This window comes from Hesperophylax consimilis, chromosome 13, assembly GCF_061612785.1.
Source record: "Hesperophylax consimilis isolate HC1 chromosome 13, BYU_Hcon_1.0, whole genome shotgun sequence".
NCBI classification, from domain to species: Eukaryota; Metazoa; Arthropoda; class Insecta; order Trichoptera; family Limnephilidae; genus Hesperophylax; species Hesperophylax consimilis.
In genome coordinates this window covers 23392961-23415060 of record NC_142848.1, presented here as the reverse complement: position 1 = coordinate 23415060, position 22100 = coordinate 23392961, and the positions used below count along the sequence as shown (strand labels likewise).

At 34.3% G+C, this 22100-nt stretch overlaps 1 protein-coding gene across 4 annotated transcripts in view; it reads right to left on the bottom strand.

The window, feature by feature from the left end:
- RanBPM (Ran-binding protein M) overlaps positions 1–21380 on the bottom strand; it is a 136500-nt gene extending 115120 nt beyond the window's left edge. For 3 of the 4 annotated variants that reach the window (XM_089638888.1, XM_089638890.1, XM_089638889.1), the window contains exon 1: positions 21164–21380. In XM_089638888.1, coding sequence (XP_089495014.1) covers positions 21164–21371 — 208 coding nt within the window. In that variant the 5' untranslated portion in view covers positions 21372–21380. Of the gene's footprint in view, positions 1–20907; positions 21002–21163 lie in introns of those variants that run through there. The other variant, XM_089638891.1, reaches the window with a different exon arrangement.
- Between the last annotated feature and the right edge of the window lie 720 nt (positions 21381–22100).

The window sequence follows — 22100 nt, the reverse complement described above, 5'->3', positions numbered from 1 at the left end:
TGTGGAAAATTAAGTTATTTATAAAATGATCGGAAAAAAATTAAATATTTATGCCTGAACATCCACAAAATAAAATAAAAGGCACTTTTTGGCCATGTTTTTTTCTTGCATAAATCAAAACAGGCGGATGGTGTTAAGCGGAAATTTAAACCTTATCGCCATCTACGTAAGGGTTGTTATTGACAGCGGCTCAATTTAAAATAAAATTCAGTATATTATCATGCAACTAATTTTTCTCATATTTTCATATCACCAAGTTCTAAATTATCTTCTAAAAATCTGTCCCGGTAAGACAGAGATCCTGGGTTCGATTCCAAGTTGAGACCGTCATCTGTTTATTGTTCTGTTTCATGTTACGTTTAGATTTATTAGTATTATCTTCATTTTCAACAATTAAATAACATTCCAAAAAGCTGACACAAGCATCTGTTACACTCTAGCGACATCTGACGGACTCTTGAGTAAGCTTTATGACGCCATCTATAGCTTAAATACTCAACTTATTACCATACATCACACAAATTAAATCGCTCTTTATCATAAAAATTCACAAACAATTGAGAAAACTTAATTAGTAGGAAGTCGAATAACAAATAACCCGATTTATTTGGTTCCTCTTGTGACCGCCTGCAAAGTTATACATATCAAGTTGTCAGTGCAATGCAAATGTGCAGCAAGGTCTATCGGACCGCACCCGGCTATGAAATGGTGTAACACAATAATCAGTGCGGCGAGCCAGAGAGGATCATCTTTTTGACCTCGACCGATATTTTTATGCAAACACATTCAAGTTGTTATAAATGACATTATTTTACACCTAACCCCAAATTAACAGAACGGAGTTCTTAATTAATCGAAGACGATTGAACGTTGTTTTTGACGTGTTTTGAGCTATGATAAAAACACACGCGTATTCAAATACAAATTTGTGTCAAAATTTCAAAGCTATTAGTAAAGAACTTTCGGAGATTTAAGATTTTGGACAGACGAACATTTATATTTGTATTTATATAGATAAGTGAAAGACAACTATAGATTATTTTAATCCAAACAATTGGGATAGATTTTCAAGATTAAATTCTGTGGAATAATAATTTTGGGTAAAACATTATTTGCCCGGCTTTGCCTAGGTTCAAACACTGCCTTCCAATTGAAAAATAAGAAATATACCATAAATCAAAAATGTATCTATAGTTTATGATGGAATTTACGACACTAGCTCAAAATAGTAAAATTGACCTAGAAATTCCAGACAGAAAAGGGTGTGAGAATGTAATGACCTCTCGTAGACACAGTTTGAGTGTTTTAATGTTTCAACAGATTTTCCACTGTGTGGGTAACCCTTTCGGACCATAGATTTTCTCATTGTTTTGATCCCCATCTAGAGCGAATAAAAATTGGCGTTTTTCGTTTTCTAATTGCTGGCAATACTGGATTTGGGCGCAATTTTTTGGTTGGATTCTAACGGCTGGTTCGGGCAGTGCGTTCAGTAAGCCACGTTTATATTTTGAAATTTGACATTTGTGCTTAATGTCTATTTCAGCACACCACATAAATATTTATTGTAATTTTTGAAGGCACGTTTCTATTAAATATGATGTAAGATTTTCACGGCCAAAACTATTTTTGTTATTTGTTTTTGGGGTGTTATGCCGTGTTGCGCTAACTCCTTCTTTAGCCAACGTTTCGGACAGCATTGTAATGTCCATCATCAGATAACACATCTGCCCTGATGATGGACACTGCAATGCTGTCCGAAACGTTGGCTAAAGGAGTTAAAAAAATGTTTATATTAATTATATATTTTTGTTAATTAATAAAATTTTGCATTTTTTGTACACAATGTATGATTTGTCATTTTAAGGAAAATCGGGAGGCCAGTTTAACCGAAGTTGAACAATTCATCAAAAGTCAATATTCAACTTCTGTTGTTATTCCATTATGGGCCATTTGTTAACAGAACTCGAAAATAACTTAACTTGTTCAAGTTCTCTTAAACAACTAGCACTAGTGTGAAGGATATTTCAAAGGAACGCAGCAATAACTTCTAAATCGATAAAATCTCAACCATTTTTTTCAATAATTTTACAATGTCAACTTTCAGAGGTCACATTCAGGTCTGAAAAGATTAAGATAAAATACTGTTCTGGTATTATAATTTTCACATACACTAACCAGACCAGAGTAAACAAGGAATGTGGAAGACGCCTTGAGAATTTAAGCCTTAGCGGCGGATCGAGTGATATGACAAAGAAAAAAATTGCGCAAAATGGTAAGTGGTCTCAGATGACATGATAAATTGCATTCCAATGACAAATACATTTAACCACGACCTTTATAAGCCAGCAACTATCACAAGGGAACGGATGTTGCATAAATGCATCTGTGCATAATTCAAATGCATAACCATCGTCATATTTCCTCGCTGGTGCATATTTGAAGCGGTCAGTACAATATACCATTTGGAACAGTTTTTGAAAGAAACATAAAAAATATTATAATATTCCTAAAGAGAAATCGTATGCACGTCATCGACGAAAAATTTTCCTCCCCACACGTCTTGTGGGGAGGAAAATCTCACATTTCTCGAAAAGCGACAGTAAAAACCATTGAATATTTTATAGCAAATTAATTCTCACACGCTGGCCACTGAATTACAAAGTAATAGTTCGTATGAGCAACACAAAAGCAGAATATTGAATATTGATAATTTGGAGTGCAATAAACGTGGTGCGTTTGTATGCCTTTAAATTGCGGAGCAATGTGGACAATGAAATTAAAACATGGGTACATTGTAGGTGTAGTTGAATATAGGGAGTCAAATATTATACATGTACAAATAATATATTTTAAGAGTAATTCCAATTAGTAAATACGAAATAATGTGTGTTTCAGAGAAAAACATTAATACAATATAAAACAAAATTAACTTAAATATGAAAAAATATTCAAACATACTGAATACTATAAACGAGATTTAGATTTACCCCACTTACGATATTAGGTAACACGAGTAACCAGATACTCAGTACACAGAGTGTAACAGCAAGTACCCGAAGGATATTAACCAGCGCTTCCTCGGCATATTTAGAGTAAAAATGTAGTCATTTTGCTGTTCGATGATATTGTTTTTAAACAACAAAAAAAAATTATCAATAGTTGGGAAGTCTAGCGCAGTGTTCCGCAAAGTGTGCTCCGCGGCACACTGGTGTGCCGTGGCCATTTGTAAGTGTGCCGCGAGTCCCGCGTCACTTCTCACAAAGTGCTCTGTAAATCGGTCTTTACTTTTCTGTGCGGCGCGGCGGCCGGAGGTGGCGTGGGTGGGACTCGATCGCTGGGAAGTGGCCGTGTGCTACGCCGCTACGCTGGCGCTACGCTAAGTGGGGTGCTATTGCTACATTATCACGTGATTGCGCACGAGCTATCGGGGTGCATGCGCGTGACAACATAACATTAAAAAGATTTTAAAAGATTTCAACATAAAATTTAAAAAAGAAGAATGGGTAGCAAAACTTGCATATCTGGCGGACATATTCGCTAATTAAATGAGCTGAACAAAAAAAATGCAAGGAAGAAATTGTAACATTTTAACGTCTTCGGACAAGATTGAAAGCTTTCGCGCTAAGTTGGTGCTATGGATCAGCCACGCTACCAATGGTAGTAACGAAATGTTTCCAAATGTCATGGCTGCCGATTCAGAAAAAAAAGTGCAGGCTTTGATAGTGAAACACTTGGAGCTGTTGGCAGAAAAAATGAACTCATATTTTCCTAAGTGTGACCTGCGACCTATGGATTGGGTAAGAAATCCATTTTCGGAAAGCATTTCCCTTTGACATTTACCAATAAACGAGCAGGAAGAATTCATGGAGCTTAAAACTGATCGGACACTAAAATTAAAATTTTCTGAAACAGAGTTAGCACATTTTTGGCTCCACGTAAAAAATGAGTATCCACTGCTGTCAAAGCGAGCTATTGCAATTCTATTACCATTTGCCACGACCTATTAGGCGAATTGGGGTTTTCAACTCTCACAACGATAAATTCAAAAAAAAGAGAACGCCTGAGGACGATCGACGAAGAGATGAGAGCAGCGTTATCAACGATTGTTTCAAATTTTGATCGTCTGTGTTCAGTTAAACAGGCTCACATTTCGCATTAAACATCTTTTCATGTTATATTGATTTTAATAATAAATATTAATAAAACATTGTTTTTGGTAAATTTTGGTTCGGAGTGGCCACGCTTATTACGAATAATTTTTAGAAAAAAACTTTAGATATGCCGTAATTACTATAAAATGAAACTTTTTGACTTGGTGGTGGCGGAAAAAGATGCATTTTAATTATCAATTGCGTAAAAATAAAATTCACTTCTCGAACCGATTCGGTGACAGTTCGCGGTCATTCTGTCACTGTTATGTGATAAATATCAATCATAATTACACAAACCCGGCTAGACAAACTCTGCTTTGCCAAACAAACCATTCAAAACATAGTAATCGTTGAAATATAGTAATCGTTTTATATTACCCACACTCAGGCAGTGCCTTAGTGGGTTTTCATTTCTTGTGTATACTATTTTGTATTATATATTGTGTTATTATATACTATCTATTAATATGTATAATATGTGTAAAGAAATGAAAAGAAATAAAGTAATAAAATAAAAATTTTAAAAAAACCTGGGATGTTTTTTTAAATTATGATGACATGCAGCTTTCGTAGTTTAACCTCAAAGTTCGCCGTTATTCGTAATAAACTTAGCCAATCCTATCCAAAATTTACCTTGTTTTTTTTTCTTTGGTGTACCGTTAAAATTTCTTGATTAGTTAGGTGTACCGTGAACATAAAAAGTTTGCGGAACACTGGTCTAGCGGGTCGCGTAATACGCACTCCGCACTACGCACTCGTCCCAGCAGCACGGTTACGTCGGTTACGCCCGAGACGGAGCGCTGTACCACGTGATCCGGTCGCGACGTGTATCAGTGTGATATTTTTGTTTGTTTTAATTGAAAAACAAATCTGAGTTTAATACTCCAAATATGCTCAGGAATCACTGGTTATAATCCTTCGGGTACATGCTGCCTGCTTCAGGTACCTGTATACTTGATGGCAGTCGCTATACTAGTGGTATTAATTTTGGACACCTGTAAAGAAATTTTGTTTTGCGTATTCGGATATGAATTTCGCTTGAAATTAACACGATTAAGAGACAACTTATTTAGTCAAACGAAAGAATGATTTTTTTAATGCATTTTGTTGAATTTGACAACAGAATTCGTACATATTTTAATAAAACAATTTCATTGAATATTTGCGTTATTTACAAAATCACCTATGCAAATGTTAGCTAAGTCCTAACTCATTTCACAAGCAACATTTTTCGCTTATAATGATGTTAGTAGGAGCAGTTCAAGTATTATCAGGTTATTCGTAACATAATATTATGTTTATCATTCTTTAAAAAAATTATTTTGTTGGATATTTGTCAGGACATCAAGTACCTAGATAAAATAGCAGCTTTTCGTATACATATATCTTCGATTTAATTTCAGATATCGCAATATGTACCTATGTCCTTATGCACGAATTTGGCCGATCGTTCGGTTGCCTTTAAAATAAATCTAAACATTTAAAAGTGTTCACAATGCATGCCACCAGTGTAAGTAAATAAATATCCTTATTACAGGAAACATTGGCCCAAATACACGCCCGCTTTCCGCCTGCGAGAGAAAAGGGCAATGAAATGCCAGGGGGGTTCCAGAATGCCCCCAGGGGGTTTGCCGGCGCAGGGCTCAGTGGACATATAATAAAATATACAAGAACTTCCACTAAAGGCGAACGCCCTTATTTTTCGACAAAGGCTATAAAAAATATTCCAAAATTCGTGGGGAAAATTCCAGAATTTTTCAAATTCAAAACACAATTTCTCTTTTCAATTTTTAATCGACGTAAAAGATAAATAAATCCTTAGTTAAAAATGGTTCGCCGATCGGTGAAATATCGCCAGTCAAAAAAGTAAGTTACTCTAAAGCCCAGTGCACACGGAGCTACTGAAAAGAAATATAAAAAAATACGATTACGTGAAGGCGATTATAAAAAAATGGTTTCATTGTGTAATGTGTTATGTAATGTAATACATAGTAGGGTAGATTACCAATTAACGCTGGATGAATTCTGGAACACAGAACCCGTGAACCACGACTACCCTACTAGGCATAGAGAAGCATAAATGTTTCCTTTTAACCTTTCAGTACTTTTCGTGTACAGTTTGCTGTTTTCTGTGTATTTAAAATGAGCTACATACATCATATTTTTTTAATTTTCCGTAAAAACAAACACTGTTTTAGAAACCAGATAAAATTATTTGTGTATGCATTTAAAATAAACATTACTATTTCTAAATAATAAATTTTTAATATCAAACATGAAAAATGTTATCAAAAACACTGACCACATTTTACTCCAGTCATATAGAAATAATAGCGCTTGTTGTTTTTACGTCCAACGGATGGCGCTGTTTAAAAAAAGCATATTTGTCCAACGGTGCTGTTTAAAAAAAAACATTTTTTTACCTGTCACGTGTGACATCTACATAATATAGGTATATAAAAACACACGCGTATTCGAATGCAACGTTCCGTCAAAATTTCAAAGCAATCGGTGACGACATTCCGGAGATATAAGATTTTGAACAAACGAACATTTACGTTTTTATTTATATAGATAGATTATACACAAAATATGGATTATTTCGGAATGTTTTAGTTATTTAATAATTCCACAACTTAAAGCCACTTATGCTAATAATAGATATGTATAGTAAATATTTAACATGAAAATCGCGTGAACACTTTTTTACCTGCTCGGGGGAATGACCCTTCTGCTATTTCGAGTAGCCTTTGAAATAAATCACAATGCAAATAAAAACCCTTTGTCAAATTCACCAAAAATAAAAATAGTAGTGATTAATTTTTTCCACAGCTTTCACTATTTTTTAAAATAAGATCTATGAATCACATAATTATTATGAGTATTTTATTAGTGATAATTTACTAACGCGGACCCGTGAAAAATCATGGGATATTCATAGAGCCGCTATTGCGTACTAATACAATACCTCGTGCAAGGGAACTTATTCGGTAGTTTCCGGTATCTCGGCGCTTGAGCGTTGGAGATCTAACTGGAGGAAAAAAGTGGAACCATTATTTTCGCTTCGTGTCTCATCTAAAAGGGATAGTTGGAATTCTCGACAATCAGTTCCAAGTTTAAAAATGACAATTAAAATAATTTTGCGTTCAAAATATTGTATTACAAAATGTTCCAATTTTGAAAATGAATCTTTAATTCTATGCAAAAGTTCTAGAATTCATCGGCGGAGTTAAAGACAGGGGCACAATCGAAATTAAATTATAATATAATGAAATACACATTATACATAGACCATTATTATATATATTATAATAATAAACATTAAATTATTTTCTATATTTGCGGCACCTTCTAATAGACACTCTACCAGTCGAAAGACAACCATTCCGAACCGAAACGATGCTTTAAATGACTTTAGCCGTTTGTGGTGACCCATGCTCGATTTATACAGTCACACAACATACCCCAAATGGTGCTGTCATAATACTACTAGTGCCGGGCAGTTGGGAATCTTGAGCGGTATAAATGCATTCACTGAGGAAACTGGGAGAACCAATAGCGGGACTCGGTCACCTCAGAAGACACGTGCAGCTGTTGGAAGTGGAAAACACCAATAGAAATGGTAACAGAAGAAAATTTAATTTCGGTATCAATAAAAAAAAAAATTGGTAAAATTTATCAATTAAAATTCTTTAGCAAATTCAATAAATGTGAAGAGGATGAAGGTACTCCAATTATTCACGCATGGTGCCAATATCCCGCCATGATGGGAACAAGGTCTTGTGGTACATTATGGAACCAGGAAACTATGTGGAACATCCAATGATAACCCCAGGTGAACTTTACCACGGCGACGAGGAAAAAAGAATGAGGTAAAATGGGAGATGTGATCGAAAGTTCCCCGTGACAACTCAACACAGTAGTAAATCAACACTTCTTTGAAAAGTAATATAGACACTAAAAAACGACGAAAAAAACTGTTCCATGATAACTCAACACACCATTAAAAAGTGATATAAAGTCATCAAAATCGATGAAAAAAACTAACCTATTAACCTAATCTACGAAACCTATTTAACCTTGTTTGACTTTCATAATTTTTTAGAATTTTAATCACTTTTAAAGGTGTGTTGAATTGTCACTGTGTTGAATTTTCTCGTGTTGAGTTGTCCGGTTACCAAAAAACTAACCCAATGTATGGTGTAACTGAGTTTTTTATGACATTTTTCGAAACTTTATTTATATCCTTTCAAAAGTGTGTTGATTTGTCACCGTTAGTTTGTCCAGTTACCAGGAGTAAAATGGACCTATGTCCTGAGTGCTCACGGGAACCATGTAAACCGTCTCCGTTTAATTAATTTTAAAAAATGTGTTCTCATACATACTCAAATGAAATCCTTTGTATTATATTCATAAAACAAAGGTTCAGTTAAAATACTTAGAACACTGTGTTTAAGGCTTCTTACATTTATGTATCTCATATTTCTACGAGAAGGTAACAGTTGAGGCTACATTTCCCCGGGACACATTCCGAGAAAGCGTTTCTGAACGGAGCCCATTTCAAGGGAAACTTGTTGGGTAGCCCCGCAACAACAAAGGAATTGAGAGGAGTCGGTAAATTAACAGCGAAGGGTACCCGTACACTGTATACTGTAGGGTGGGGCGGAAATAGGTCACACCGCCCCGGAATTAGGTCGCAACCAACCCACAAGGCGGGAACAAGGAAATGCACACGAATGTCAATTACTTTTTTTATAGATTGACACAATTTTCGAGTCGGTGGCATCGCTAGAGAAAATGTTGTGGAAACAAAATCTATGGATTATAATAATATCTCATTCGGTAACCGGATAACTCATCAAAATGACAATTCAACACATCTATAAGAAGTGCTATAAAGTTATGAAAAGTGATGAAACAAAAACTAGGTTGAATTGTTTTATTACTTTTCATAACTTTATATCACTTTTTACAGGTGTGTTGAATTGTCATTTTGAGGAGTTATCATGAAGCCGTCCCATTCGTTTGTTCTTTTCTCCTTAGGCGGAATGCAAAGTTAAGGACGGGTTGTTTCGGAGAATTTGAACAATTCATCAAATTTCAACATTCGTTTTCAAGTTCTGTGAAAGATTTTTTCAAGTTCTGTTTTCATTTCAGTTCTGTCAAGCAACTGGCCTATAATGATATAATAACAGAACTTGAATAGGACTTTCACAGAACCCGAAAACGAACGTTGAAATTTGATGAATTGTTCAAATTCTCCGAAACAACCCGTCCTAAGTGTGTCAAGTTGTACAGATTCACGATTCAACCAACTATATACATAAAGACGCGATATTTCGTCATTTACTGTCAAAATAATTCAAAACTTTATTTCAATTTTTACATAATACATATTAAGAAGATTTAATGGGAAAACCCATGAAAATCAGGAAATAATTATTCTGAAGATTTTTGCAATCGGTAGACTTTGATAATTACAGTATCCGGACGCGCTGGTTTTTGCATTCGGTAGACTTTCATAATTCCAGGATCTGGACGAGCTGGTTTTTACATTCGGTAGACTTTGATAAATCCAGTATCCGGACGAGTTGGTTTTTGCATTCGGTAGTCTTTGTTAATTCCAGTATCTAGACGAGCTCGTTTTTGCATTCGGTAGACTTTGATGATTCCAGTAACTGGACGAGCTCGTTTTTGCATTGGGTAGACTTTGATAATTGCATTATCTAGACGAGCCCTTTTTTGCATTCGGTAGACTTTGATGATTCTAGCATCTAGACGAGCTCGTTTTTGCATTCGGTCGACTTTGATAATTCCAGTATCTGGACGAGCTGGTTTTTGTATTCGATAGACTTTGAAAATCTAAAAAAATATGATAATTCCAGTTCAGGACGAGCTGGTGCCAGTTTATGTTGTGCTTTCGCCTTTGATGAAAACCTCCGAACAAGAGAGGGCTCCGATGATGTATAGAAAGACGAAGAAAAGAGCGAGACTAAAACGACCAAAAGAATGATATTAGGGTGACTATCCTTTTACGTTGAAGAGAGAAGTTAAATACAGACACTGCGATAAAACAATTGTCTACCAAACGGCTACCAACATTTATGGCACACCCGCAACCGGCAACTGACTGCCGTAAGTCAAAATAATGTCAAACTAGGATAATAGACTCAAGTTTTGCATTCAAACTATGTACCTGCTGCAAGGATACAAAAAAACATGAGTCGGCTATTTAATACTTGTATATTGTGGTCTACAATTAAAGTATGAAGAAAAATGTTATCTAGTGTTAGAACTCTAAATAAATATGTGCTGTGGCAGTTTAGCTGAAATAAACACACATAAAGGTCGTAAGACTTATCTTTGTATCAAAGTAACAAGTTAAAACGAACGTGATGACGTTACAATGTATATAGACGCGCTGTACAAATCTCAAAGTGGCAAGCAAAAAAAGTCAATTATAGTGCTTTTCATTGTACAGACTCGTTGTTGATGTAATATAGAAAAAAAAGCTTAGTTTTTTACGAATTGAATTCGAATTGATTTTTTTAATATTTACATTGCCTCTAAAATCATGCAAAATTGAATTCTTTAATGGCCTACATAATACATGTTTCAAAACACAAAAAATAGCACATCTCCGTACTAGATATATTTGCAATATCAATCAAAACCAAAAAAAAAAATTTTTTGGTTTTGGTTGGTATTTTGGCCCTACCAAATTTAAGTTGAAAAAGGCCGCGCAACCGTTTATCTTGATAGTTTGAGATTCGGCATTTTGTTGGGTTTTCTTTTTAAAAAGTTATATGTTGCACATAACATATGACAGTGCAGTTGTGAGAGTGCTATATAACACACCACAACGTCCACAATCATGTAAAGAGGAAATTGTCAGAATTATCGTAAAATTGAAAAATAAAAAAGTGTCGACACTGACAAAATCCCTATAAAAATTATAAAAACATGTGCAGAAGCTTTAAGTTGCCCATTAGAAAAACTAATAGATAAATCATTTGAATCCGGAACTTTCCCAGAACACTTAAAACAATCTGTTATTGTGCCGCTGTATAAAAAGGGCCCTAAACAAGAAATCTCAAACTATAGGCCAATATCCTTATTACCAAATTTTTCTAAAATATTTGAAAGAGCCATGTACAATCGCATTTATAACTTCCTCAAAAAAATTCAGATAATTTGTCTACAACAATTTGGATTTCGTAAAGGTCGTTCAACAACACAGGCAGTCTTACACTTCTTAAACAAAATTCTGGATAGTATTAATTAATGTAAGCAAAAAAACCGTAGACATTTTTCTCGACCTCTCAAAAGCATTTGATAATGTTGATCATAAGCTTTTCTAATTAAACTTGAACACATTGGTATAAGAGGTTTAGCCTTATCTAGGTTTGAATCGTACCTCAACAATCGCAAGCAGAAAGTTTAAATTTCAAAAATTAACGAAAAATGATGCAACACATGGTAGAATCACAATGGAGAACGACCAACAAGGGCGTGTCACAAGGAAGCATTCTTGGGCCTCTCCTCTTCTTTGTGTACATAAACGAACTTCCAATAATTGCTGGCACAGAATGTTCAATGTTTGCTGATGACATGGCTCTGTTATTTGAATGTACTGGAGACGTTGACATAAACATAAATGTTAACTTTAATAACAATAATATCCTTTCCAAACTTGTCTACTGCTGGGAATACAACTAGATGGAAATATAAACTGGAAAGAACACGTAACCAAAGTTGTAGCAAAAATCATTAGCTTTTCTTTTGTTCTAGGCACCCTTAAAAATATCTTAAACATCGAGTCAGTAATCACCGCATACCAATGGGCGATTCTAAAATTAATTATGAAACCCCCTAATATTATAGAACTTCGTTCTTCTGGCGCTAGTAAAATCAGAAAGAGTATTTATCGATTTATTTTTAAATGTAAGTATGTTAGTTGTAAGTTTCTACATATGTAAATATATATGTCATTAAGGCAGTAGTTATAGGCATCAGCCGTAAGTCACTAGATATAACTCTCAGATGTAAGTCACTAGTTTCAAGCCAGCTGAGGTGATTCTTTACGAAAACGGCGCTATATAAATTAGCCAAATATTATTATTAATGTATAATATTGTATAAGAATTTCCACTCCACCAGTTTCCAGAAAACATATATGTGGATCTGTGCTGAATCGAGTGACTCCCGTTTAGTGTTGGGTAGGACACGATTTCAGATGAGTTTGAATGAGGTAATCAAACACTGAGATGAGTTGTTGAGGTGTCGCACCTCAAATGTGGTGGTGAGGTGTGAAGTTTGAGGCCGCGGAGTGACTACAGAACTTCATAGAAAACATTTCCTCGACTATTTTCGTATCCTGAGATACGGCTCTAATACAAAAAATTCGCACAAAATTTAGTAATACAGGGTGTATCGGCACTAACCCGACAAACTTTAACCAGCTATTCCTTAGCACATTTGGAGTAAAAAATGTTATGGGCACTTTGCTGTCCGGTAGCATTTTTTTTTCAATTAAAAACAAAAAAAATTAAAATTTCCACACTACATCACTGTCATTGGCATTGCGTTTCGTGTTAAACAGCTGTTATAAGCAAGTATGTCAAAAAGCGTCTTCGCTCTTTCGCACACACTAAATAATAATAGTTAAAAATGAGACGAATGGCGCCGTGCTATTTCGTTGTGACTGTAAACGTGCGCCAATATAGGTACACACGTGCATTATTCAACGGAATTCGAATAAAATATTTGCCAGATGGGTTTTCAAACTTTGTCAAAGGATAAAACAGTGGTGACATGTGGTGAAAATATGAATAATAAAATTTTTATTAAAAAAAAACGTTACTGGACAGCAAAGTGCACATAAGATTTTTTACTCCAAATATGCTAAGGAATAGCTGGTTAAAGTTTGTCGGGTACGTGCCGATACACCCTGTATAGTGCCAATACAAACACTTCACCACCTCGTTGCATTCGAATACGCGTGTGATTTTACATACTTATATTATAGAGATGTCACCTGTGACAGCTAAAAACATGTTTTTTTTAACAGCGTCACTAAGGGAGGTGGCGTGACCGCCTCATTTGTTAATACAGTCGAACTTGGTTATAACGATCACGGCAATAGCGAGTTCACGGCTATAATGAGCAATGGCAAAACCATATTTTAGTTCAGGCTTATCTTCATATAATTGTTAAATGTTATAACGAGGTGGATTCACTGATATACTGAGCAAATAATTACATCAACACAATTTTTAAATACAGGAATGGGTTAATTATTCAAGAATTAATCTGGAAGTAAGTAGTAACAAACAAAGGGGCGGGAATTTCCTATCCCGTTAGGGACGGATTCATATTTTTTATGGCACTACCTGTGTAAGATTGTCGGTTATGTGAACCGTTTGCTATCCATCGGGCACAATGTAAAATTGTCATAAAATCTGCGAAATTTGAGCTTCGCGCGTTGGTTCCCTTTTTACATCTTCTTTTGTATTACAACTCATCGTCAATTTTGTTTTAAAAACCAATAAATATGTTTGTGAAGGTACCTAGTTACGAGTACATCCCTGCACGGGGTAAATTTATACCAGTGATGCACAACTTTTTCAACAGAGGGGCCGCTTTGTCTATTTTCGTGAACAGGTTGCGAATTTACAAAGGGATTTTTATAATTTCATTGAGGGGGAGGGGGTTGACAGCGAATATCAAGAGTTAGGTTTCTGTTGAATTTTGTGTTATACAAACCGGTTCTTCAAATTTGGTTCCATTTAGGAAATACAGCGTAAATTAACCAAAACTCTATAAAAAATGTTCTCAAGGGTGTTCAAGAATTACCCCAAACATTTAGACATTTCTCTACAGCCAAGTGGGCCATATGAAATTGACATGCGGGCCGCAAGAATGCATCACTGGTTTGTGACAAATAATGTTTTACAGCCGAAAACTAAAACAATCCCGCATTTATGACAAGTGCGATTTTACAAGCGGTAGGTAGTAGGTACAGCACGCACAAACTAGTGATAAAAAGATACACAATTTAGTGATATTTTTCTTGATTGATTGTTTTGAAGAGGAAATTGAGAAACATGAAAGCAAAATCTTAAAAAATATCATTAATAATAAATTTGAGTAATATAAGTGTATTTTTCAAATTTATTTTGTTAATAGGTAATACCTACTCGTATTTTGAAAATATACTGCACATTTTCGAATATATTGATAGCAGAGGCATTTAGGTAGGTACATACGACTTAAAAAAAAACCTATTTGGATATAAAGATTAACGGCTATAAGGAGCAAATTTAGTTGGTCCCCTCGTGCTCGTTATAACCAAGTTTGACTGTATATTAATGTTCCATGCATTGTTGCTGTATATTGTCAGATTGAGTCATGTTCAGTCCTCAAAAATAATATCTGCTTACAAGTTACTAGTCCTTTTTACAATGGCGCGCTAATTGCTTGCTGCGTAAAAAAACTACGAATCCCGAACCGAGAAAACAAAAGTTCGGGCATGTTTCCAAAATTTAATATTTTGTTACACTTTTTACAAACGTGTAGTAATTTACGACTCACTCATTTTTAGCATCGCTACGCCAGGCGGTTCGTTTAAAAACGAGCATTTAGATCCTACGTACAAAATTCTCACGATGGTACTGCGCTACAAAAAAAATCCTTTCTTTAGCGACTTTAATTTTTTGTGCAGGGCCTGATTATTTCAATGTCGCTCTTCAGAGATTTTACTGATTTCGTAATTTATTAAAGGCATTCTAGAACCCTCCCGGTGCCAAAAATATGGTCACATGGTTTGCCTCCAGCTAGTCGAAATGATACCCAGATTTTTATCAGGGCAAGTCTACCAATTTGGATGTCTATGATTGGGACAAGTATATTTTGTGAGGGGAGGGCCGTCTAAAGTTTCTGTTTGCGACATTTAATTTGTAATGCATCTTGTACTCAACACCGCTCCTGTTGCCGTCGACTCACCTCCAACATACGAAAAAGATGAGTAATATTAATCATTTTGAAAGAGCAGGGGGCCTAATTGGTCAGATGTACGTTATATGCTAATAAATAAAAATGGAGTCATTTTCTAGAAGAATGTGACCGTTTTAATATCGGTTGGAAAAGGAGGCCGGCCATTTTTCTTTCCCAATCCCAGCTACGCTTGTTATTTGTTATGCTAAAATACAATTTCAGGCCTACATCGATATTTTAGATTTTGGTACAAACGAGAGGCTGTATTCTAGACAAGGAATAATATTGTTTTTTTGATAATATTTATCGCTCCACGAGCTGCGGACTGACCGAATTGCGAATTTCCGCAAAATATCAAACGAAAATAACCATTAGATCCAATTTACATAAAGCACATTTTTGCAGGATTGCGGGAGTAAATGCATCAATAAATTATTCAGCGGATGATTGCACCCTCGATATTATGTTGTAAGGCGAAATAAATAGGGGATGGGAAATAGAAATGATAAAATCACGCCAGGAGAAACCATCTATTCAGACCACTTAGGTACTAAAACTGAAATCAAAGGAACGTTGCAATTAGGAATGGGGGTCTTTTGCGGGGGGATACGAAACATATCTTTCTCTCTAAGATTCAGCTTTTTTTTTCCAATTACATAGCATTCGTTTACACTCTCTATGGCAGTGCTCCGCAACCGGTGTGCCGTGGCACACTGGTGTGCCGTGAGCCGGACACAGGTGTGCCGCGGTCGAATTCTATGAATTTGACATTTTACAATATTTCAGTATTTAATACACAACGACCAAATATTTTTCATAATATCGTCTATTTTTCATTGTATGCAGATACTGTTAAAAGACGTATTCACAATATATTAGAAACACTGATTAGAAATCTGTTATTGGCTGAAAAATTTGCGCTTTAGATCAACGAAACAACCGATATTAAAAATAAAGCACAGTTGATAGCTATTGTACTTTTCGTTGACGAGGACTTTATTAAAGAACATTATTTATTTTGTAAGGAGGTTCCAGAGCGAACTACCGCTGAAGAACTTTTTCAAGTAACCGATGATTTCTTCAAAATATATCATATTTAATGGAGCAATTGCATTTTATTTTTGATTTATATTTTAATTTTATGTTTATGTACCTGCCTAATATTTTTTTTCTCTTTGTTTTATCTTATTTCCATTTTTATAATTTTTTACTTTATTTTATTGTTTCCCTGTTTTACTGAATTTCATGTAATATGGCAGACTGGGATTGCACTATCCTCCCAATCCTGCTGGATTAAAACTTAAATAAATAAATTGCTGTTTGCACGGATGGCGCTGCGGCAATGACGGGTAGTAAAAAGGATTTCTACGTTACAATTTACACACTGCTGCATACATCGAGAAGCATTGATGGTCAAAAATTTACCGGAGGAACTTTTGAACACGATGAATGAATGCATTAAAATCGTAAACATAATTAAATCAAGAGCCTTAAACTCGCGAATCTTTGAAATACTCTGTGCAGAAATGGGAGCCGAATATGAATCCTTATTGTTTTATACTGAAATTCGTTATCGTTATGGCTATCCCGAGGCAAAGTTTTGACTAGATTGTTTGAGCTTCGTCACGAGGTGTGTGAGTTTCTTTTAAATCAAAATATGCCCAAACTATATCAGCACCTCGATGATAATTACTGGATAGCCAAACTTGCATACATGGCTGATATATTCGGGCATTTGAATGAACTTAATAACGAACTTTGGCAGAAAGAGTTGCAAAAAGGATGTTTGGAAATGTACCAAAGGATCAACCATAGTACAATTGAAAACAAACAATTAACTGTGGATCTGGCCAAACAACATTTAAGTATGCTTCAGCAGAAATTTGGCAAGCATTTTTATTCCATTAATACGGAACAATACGATTGGATTCGAAATCTCCTTGCTACCAATGCAATAAATTCTACGGAAGCACTGCCTCTGCAAATTCGAGTGGAATTTACAGATTTAAATAATGACATGACATTAAAACTTCACTTCTCCGAAGATCAATTAGATGTTTTCTGGATTTACGATAAAAAAAGAATATCCTCACATTTCCGTCAAAGCATTATTAACACTATTTCCATTTTCAACGACAAATTTATGTGAGCAAATTTTTTCAACGCTTGTATTGATTAAAAATGATAAGCGGTCATGCTTAAAAGGTCTTGACCAAGAACTTCGGGTTGCGCTGTCAAAAATCGAGCCGAATATAAAACTTTTGTGTTCATTGAAACAAACGCACGTTAATTTAACAATTAATCGTTCATTAATTTATTATTATTTTATAATAATTATTAAGATTGCGTAAAAATAAATATGTTATAGTTATATGTATGTATGTATACTTTTCAAATAAAAAACAAAAAATTATTGTATAATCTGTGTATCAATTTAATATCTATATATTTTAGTTTTTGCAGTGCCGCGGAATTCAAGGAAGAAATTTGGTGTGTCGTAGGTCAGAAAAGGTTGCGAAGCACTGCTCTATGGGATGCGTGGGATTGAACTGATCTCCTCACATTCCGGAATAAAGAAACTATTATTATTAAAATCAATTATAAATATTGATTTGCACGAATGTTGTAAATGAAAACGTAACGAACGATATGCAATAGTAATATTAATTTAATTATATTGATTTCTAGTGTCTGCTCAGAAGTTACATCATCGGCTTCAACAGCAGCCACAGTCTATCAACTGACTGTATTACGAAGGCTTCCCCCATCTGCCAAAATCGATGGCTTAGAGTTAAAATATTGTATCTCCATAATTCTAACTATTACGAAAACTGAAATTTAAAGTTAAATATAATATGAAAATATGTTTTTTGTTTCGTATTATAGTATATGTATTGATGTAAATACGATATATATATTTTAGAATGGGATTTCGTTAAGGATTAATTACCCATCTGGTTACTCATCGAATACTTTTTTAATTTTTTTTTAATAAATATTTTGTGTTTGTACCTATCTAGTATTACTTTATGTTTGTGATTACCCTATGTTTGCGTCACTCAAATGTAAATTGTTAACCTCGATACAAGCTTAGTACTAGTGAGGTTGATTTTATGAGAAAAAAAAACATGATTTATGTATAGTGAGATGCAATAAATAAAAATAAATTATGTTCAATATCTGGGCTTAAAAAAACATTGCCTGGAGAATTTACAATATCTTTTAATACCACGTTTATATCTTTGGAACAGTGGTTTAGGAGATTGGAGTATTTGAATCCAAAAAATATAGGCTATTTCAGAAGGTACTTTTCATTAAAATAATTTTCAACCAAAATTGGAGATACAATTTTTTAGCTCTGATCCATCAAAATGTAATATAAATATACATTAACCAAATGATAAAAGAGAGGCAGATATCTTCTCTAAATTGCATCAAACTTTAATTGAAATGGATCTAGTCGTGTTTAGAGACCAGATTTGAAGATCATCATACGCCAAAATAGGATTGTCTTAGTCCTACTGGCGCTGGGCAACGGGTATTCACATAAAAATGAAGAATTAATTCGTAAGGTACATTTATGCTGTGAAAACCCAGGTCAGAGAACTCGATAAACGTAATGCCATTGTCTGCAAGATGAAAAATAAATGTGTCGTAAATAAAGTTTAAAAAATACAATTCATAGTTTCTCCTTCACCGACGTTTTTGGATGTCAACCAAAATCAAAAACAGCGTCAGAAAAGGTCAACTGTTGTTGGACAAAGTTTTTTTAGTATTTTTAATTTTACTGCGGATATGAGACAATAGTTTTGGTTTTTTAACTTTGATAAAAATTTCTTGCGTTTGACAAAAATAAATTTTAGTAATATGTTGTGTTTTACAAGACGTTTTTAAAGTCGGTGGAGTCGACTATACATATTGGAAAAACCAGTGGACCAAATTTTTAATCTAATAGTCGAATTTAATTTAATGTACTACACGAACTGACGGTAACTCGTCATAATCTTGAGATTTTGGCAAGATTTAATACAACAAACTTCTAAGAAATTCAATAACAAAATATTTTGACAGCATTCCAAAAAAAATCATGGCGTTTGCAGTAACTCTATTTGTCCGCCTACAATATTAACTTATCGGTACGTATACGTATAAGTTGTAGTAATATGGCAGAACAACTTTGCAAATCGAGTTTTTTCTAGAATCCGTTGTTATCAAACACAACTTATCAAAACACGCAATTACGTAAAAAGGTATAAATCATTTCCTAGCGCGTGTGTACGATCCAGAGGTCAACAGTATGCCCCTTCGTCAACCGCATCGCTTGACCTGTCCTTCGCACGAGCCGCAGCTGGTCCTAGTAGTTGTACGTATGGCCGCCAGGGGCAGGCAATAAAAGCAAATATGGCGGCCGCACATCCCAGCTGATGCGGGCTACCAACTTGACAGGTGTAAAGAAACGTAATGTTTTGTTTAGAAACATTATTATTTCGGGATCAGATCTAAATTTAACGAAGATCACAAATATCTAGGTTCTAGCCAAGAGACAAACAAAGTCGCATTTGCCACAAAATGTTGATACAACAAAATACGATAACATTTTATACCGAGTTTTCCAACATCAATAGGTGTATGTACCTACTTGTATTTTCAGAGAAATTAATATATTTTTTTATAATTAACTAACTAACCGTCAAGCCGTTTTTGCAGGGATATGCAGAGGACATACCGCCTCACAACTCCGTCTTGGCTCTTGGCACATACTCCATGATTCATTGAATATATTATGATCAAAAAATATTTTATGTGCGGAGTTTTGAAACGACCCGACGCATTCGCTTGGCCGTCCCATGTCTTCTTCGGGCGTCCAACAATATATACTAAGTTATTAGGCAATTACTATAAAGTTGTAGTTTGTAGTTATGTCTGTAATATGAAGATTTTTGACAAAGGAAACTAGCAAAATAATATAACTCTCGATCAATTTCCATTTCAATAATAAAATTATTGGGATATTTCAATATTATGTTTTTGAGATATATAAAATACTAAAAGGGACTTGCTGCTTCAATATAAAATTAGATTGATATATTGCAAAATGTAATACATTATGTTTAAAAAAAAAATAGAAATGTACAGGTTAGGTGGAAACCGATTAATTCAATAAGCACAAATCAACAAGATTAAAAACGTGCGTTATCAGTAATACATAGTAAACCTAATTATGTCTAATTCTAATGTAATATCATTGAATAACACGTAATGTTGTGAGACAACGAAATGCACAATTATTATCAAACTAATAATACATATTATTGTGTCTTTCGGAGTGACTTATTGGTTTGCGAATAAGTGTGATTATTATTTTAACTATCGATTGCATGACACATTATGCTGAAAACTAGAAAGGCGAAATTAAGTATTATAAAATGCCAGTAATACCTAATTCGTAATGAAAATAACATGTACAAGTTTACTGATTTAAACAAAAAAAGATAACTTCACACATATGGTTAACATTAAAAAAATATAAACCTCTTTTTGTGCATCGCGATGAAACTGTTTAGATTTCCAAAGAATTACAGAAAATGCAACCTTCAATACAATGCAGAGAACAAATTGCCCTTTTAGTCAAGCCATAAAATAACACGTACGTTCGAATGACAGGTTGTGGAAAATTGTTTTATATCTCGTTAAAAGAATACTGTAGGTCTGGGATTGATTTAAAATAGATTTTATGGATGTAATTATGTATAAAGTTTACTTGTTTTGCGTCATGTCACAACGGAGCGATCAGCTGATTTCTTTGTTTGCGTTTTGCAGACATCTCGTATTGCCACTGTTCGACTGACACGGTCGATGACATGACTAATATAAATTTGCCAAAAGAAATAATGTTTCGCACATGTGCACGGAAGAGTAACGCTATCAACTTCTAAATACAGCACATAATTAAATTAAAATCAGTAAGCCACTCTCCCATCCTATGAAATCTATAAACAAAAGCTTGAAAGTTTTACCTTTGTAGTGTACACGGAGATTATTTTGAGACAGTCCAATGTAGTTGTATTTGTCCTTGGTACTCCATGATCGAGGTAAAGGGGTTTCTTCTTCGTTCACATTTGGATATAACGCTTTTAAACGATCCACAATTTCACTTTGCAATTCAATTTGGGAATCCATAGCTTCCCGTCCGCTACTAACAGCAGCCATTTCTAATTTAGTCATCCCCTCCAGTTTCTGACGTCACAAATATTGTGTCCTTTTGCCGCTAGATGTCATTTTTCTCAAAACAATCAAATTTATATTGGTTTCTGGCAACACTCGTCGTCAAAACTTGTTTATATGGCTGGTGCGTAAAAAATAAAATCAACTTATTTAGAAGTAGGTAGCTACTTTACATTGATCGATTACTGAATGATTTATTTTAGCATGAAATTTTTATGGTACAGAAAAAAAGTTTTATCGTAGATGTGCCACTTTTAAATTCACTCCTCTTCGTAAAAATATATTAATGACGTTTATGGTAAAGTATTTATTAAAAAGGTAGTCGAAGTATTTGGAAAAAATAATAAAGGGAACCTTCTTTTCAACCGCCAATTTAAAAAAAAATACAGGACTCGACGTATTCTATTATTTTAACCACTTCGCTATATACATTTTATAATATTCGTGATAATAGTAAAATCATTATAAAGTAATACCATTGTTATCATAAAATATCGAGATAATCCCCTAGGTATCCATTTTAGATAAGGATAGGGCTGCCACCTTTCAAAAACATTAGACCCGGAGATTTTAGAAATATAGTTTTTTTTATTAAAATAAAACATTTTTAGTATGAATTATTTAATTAAGGCAAAAAGTCATGTTTAATTACCATTGGTAATGTTTTTTAAAAAATATAAATGACCTAGCTAGTGCTAAGCTGACTTCGACCAGCTTGACACTTAAAAC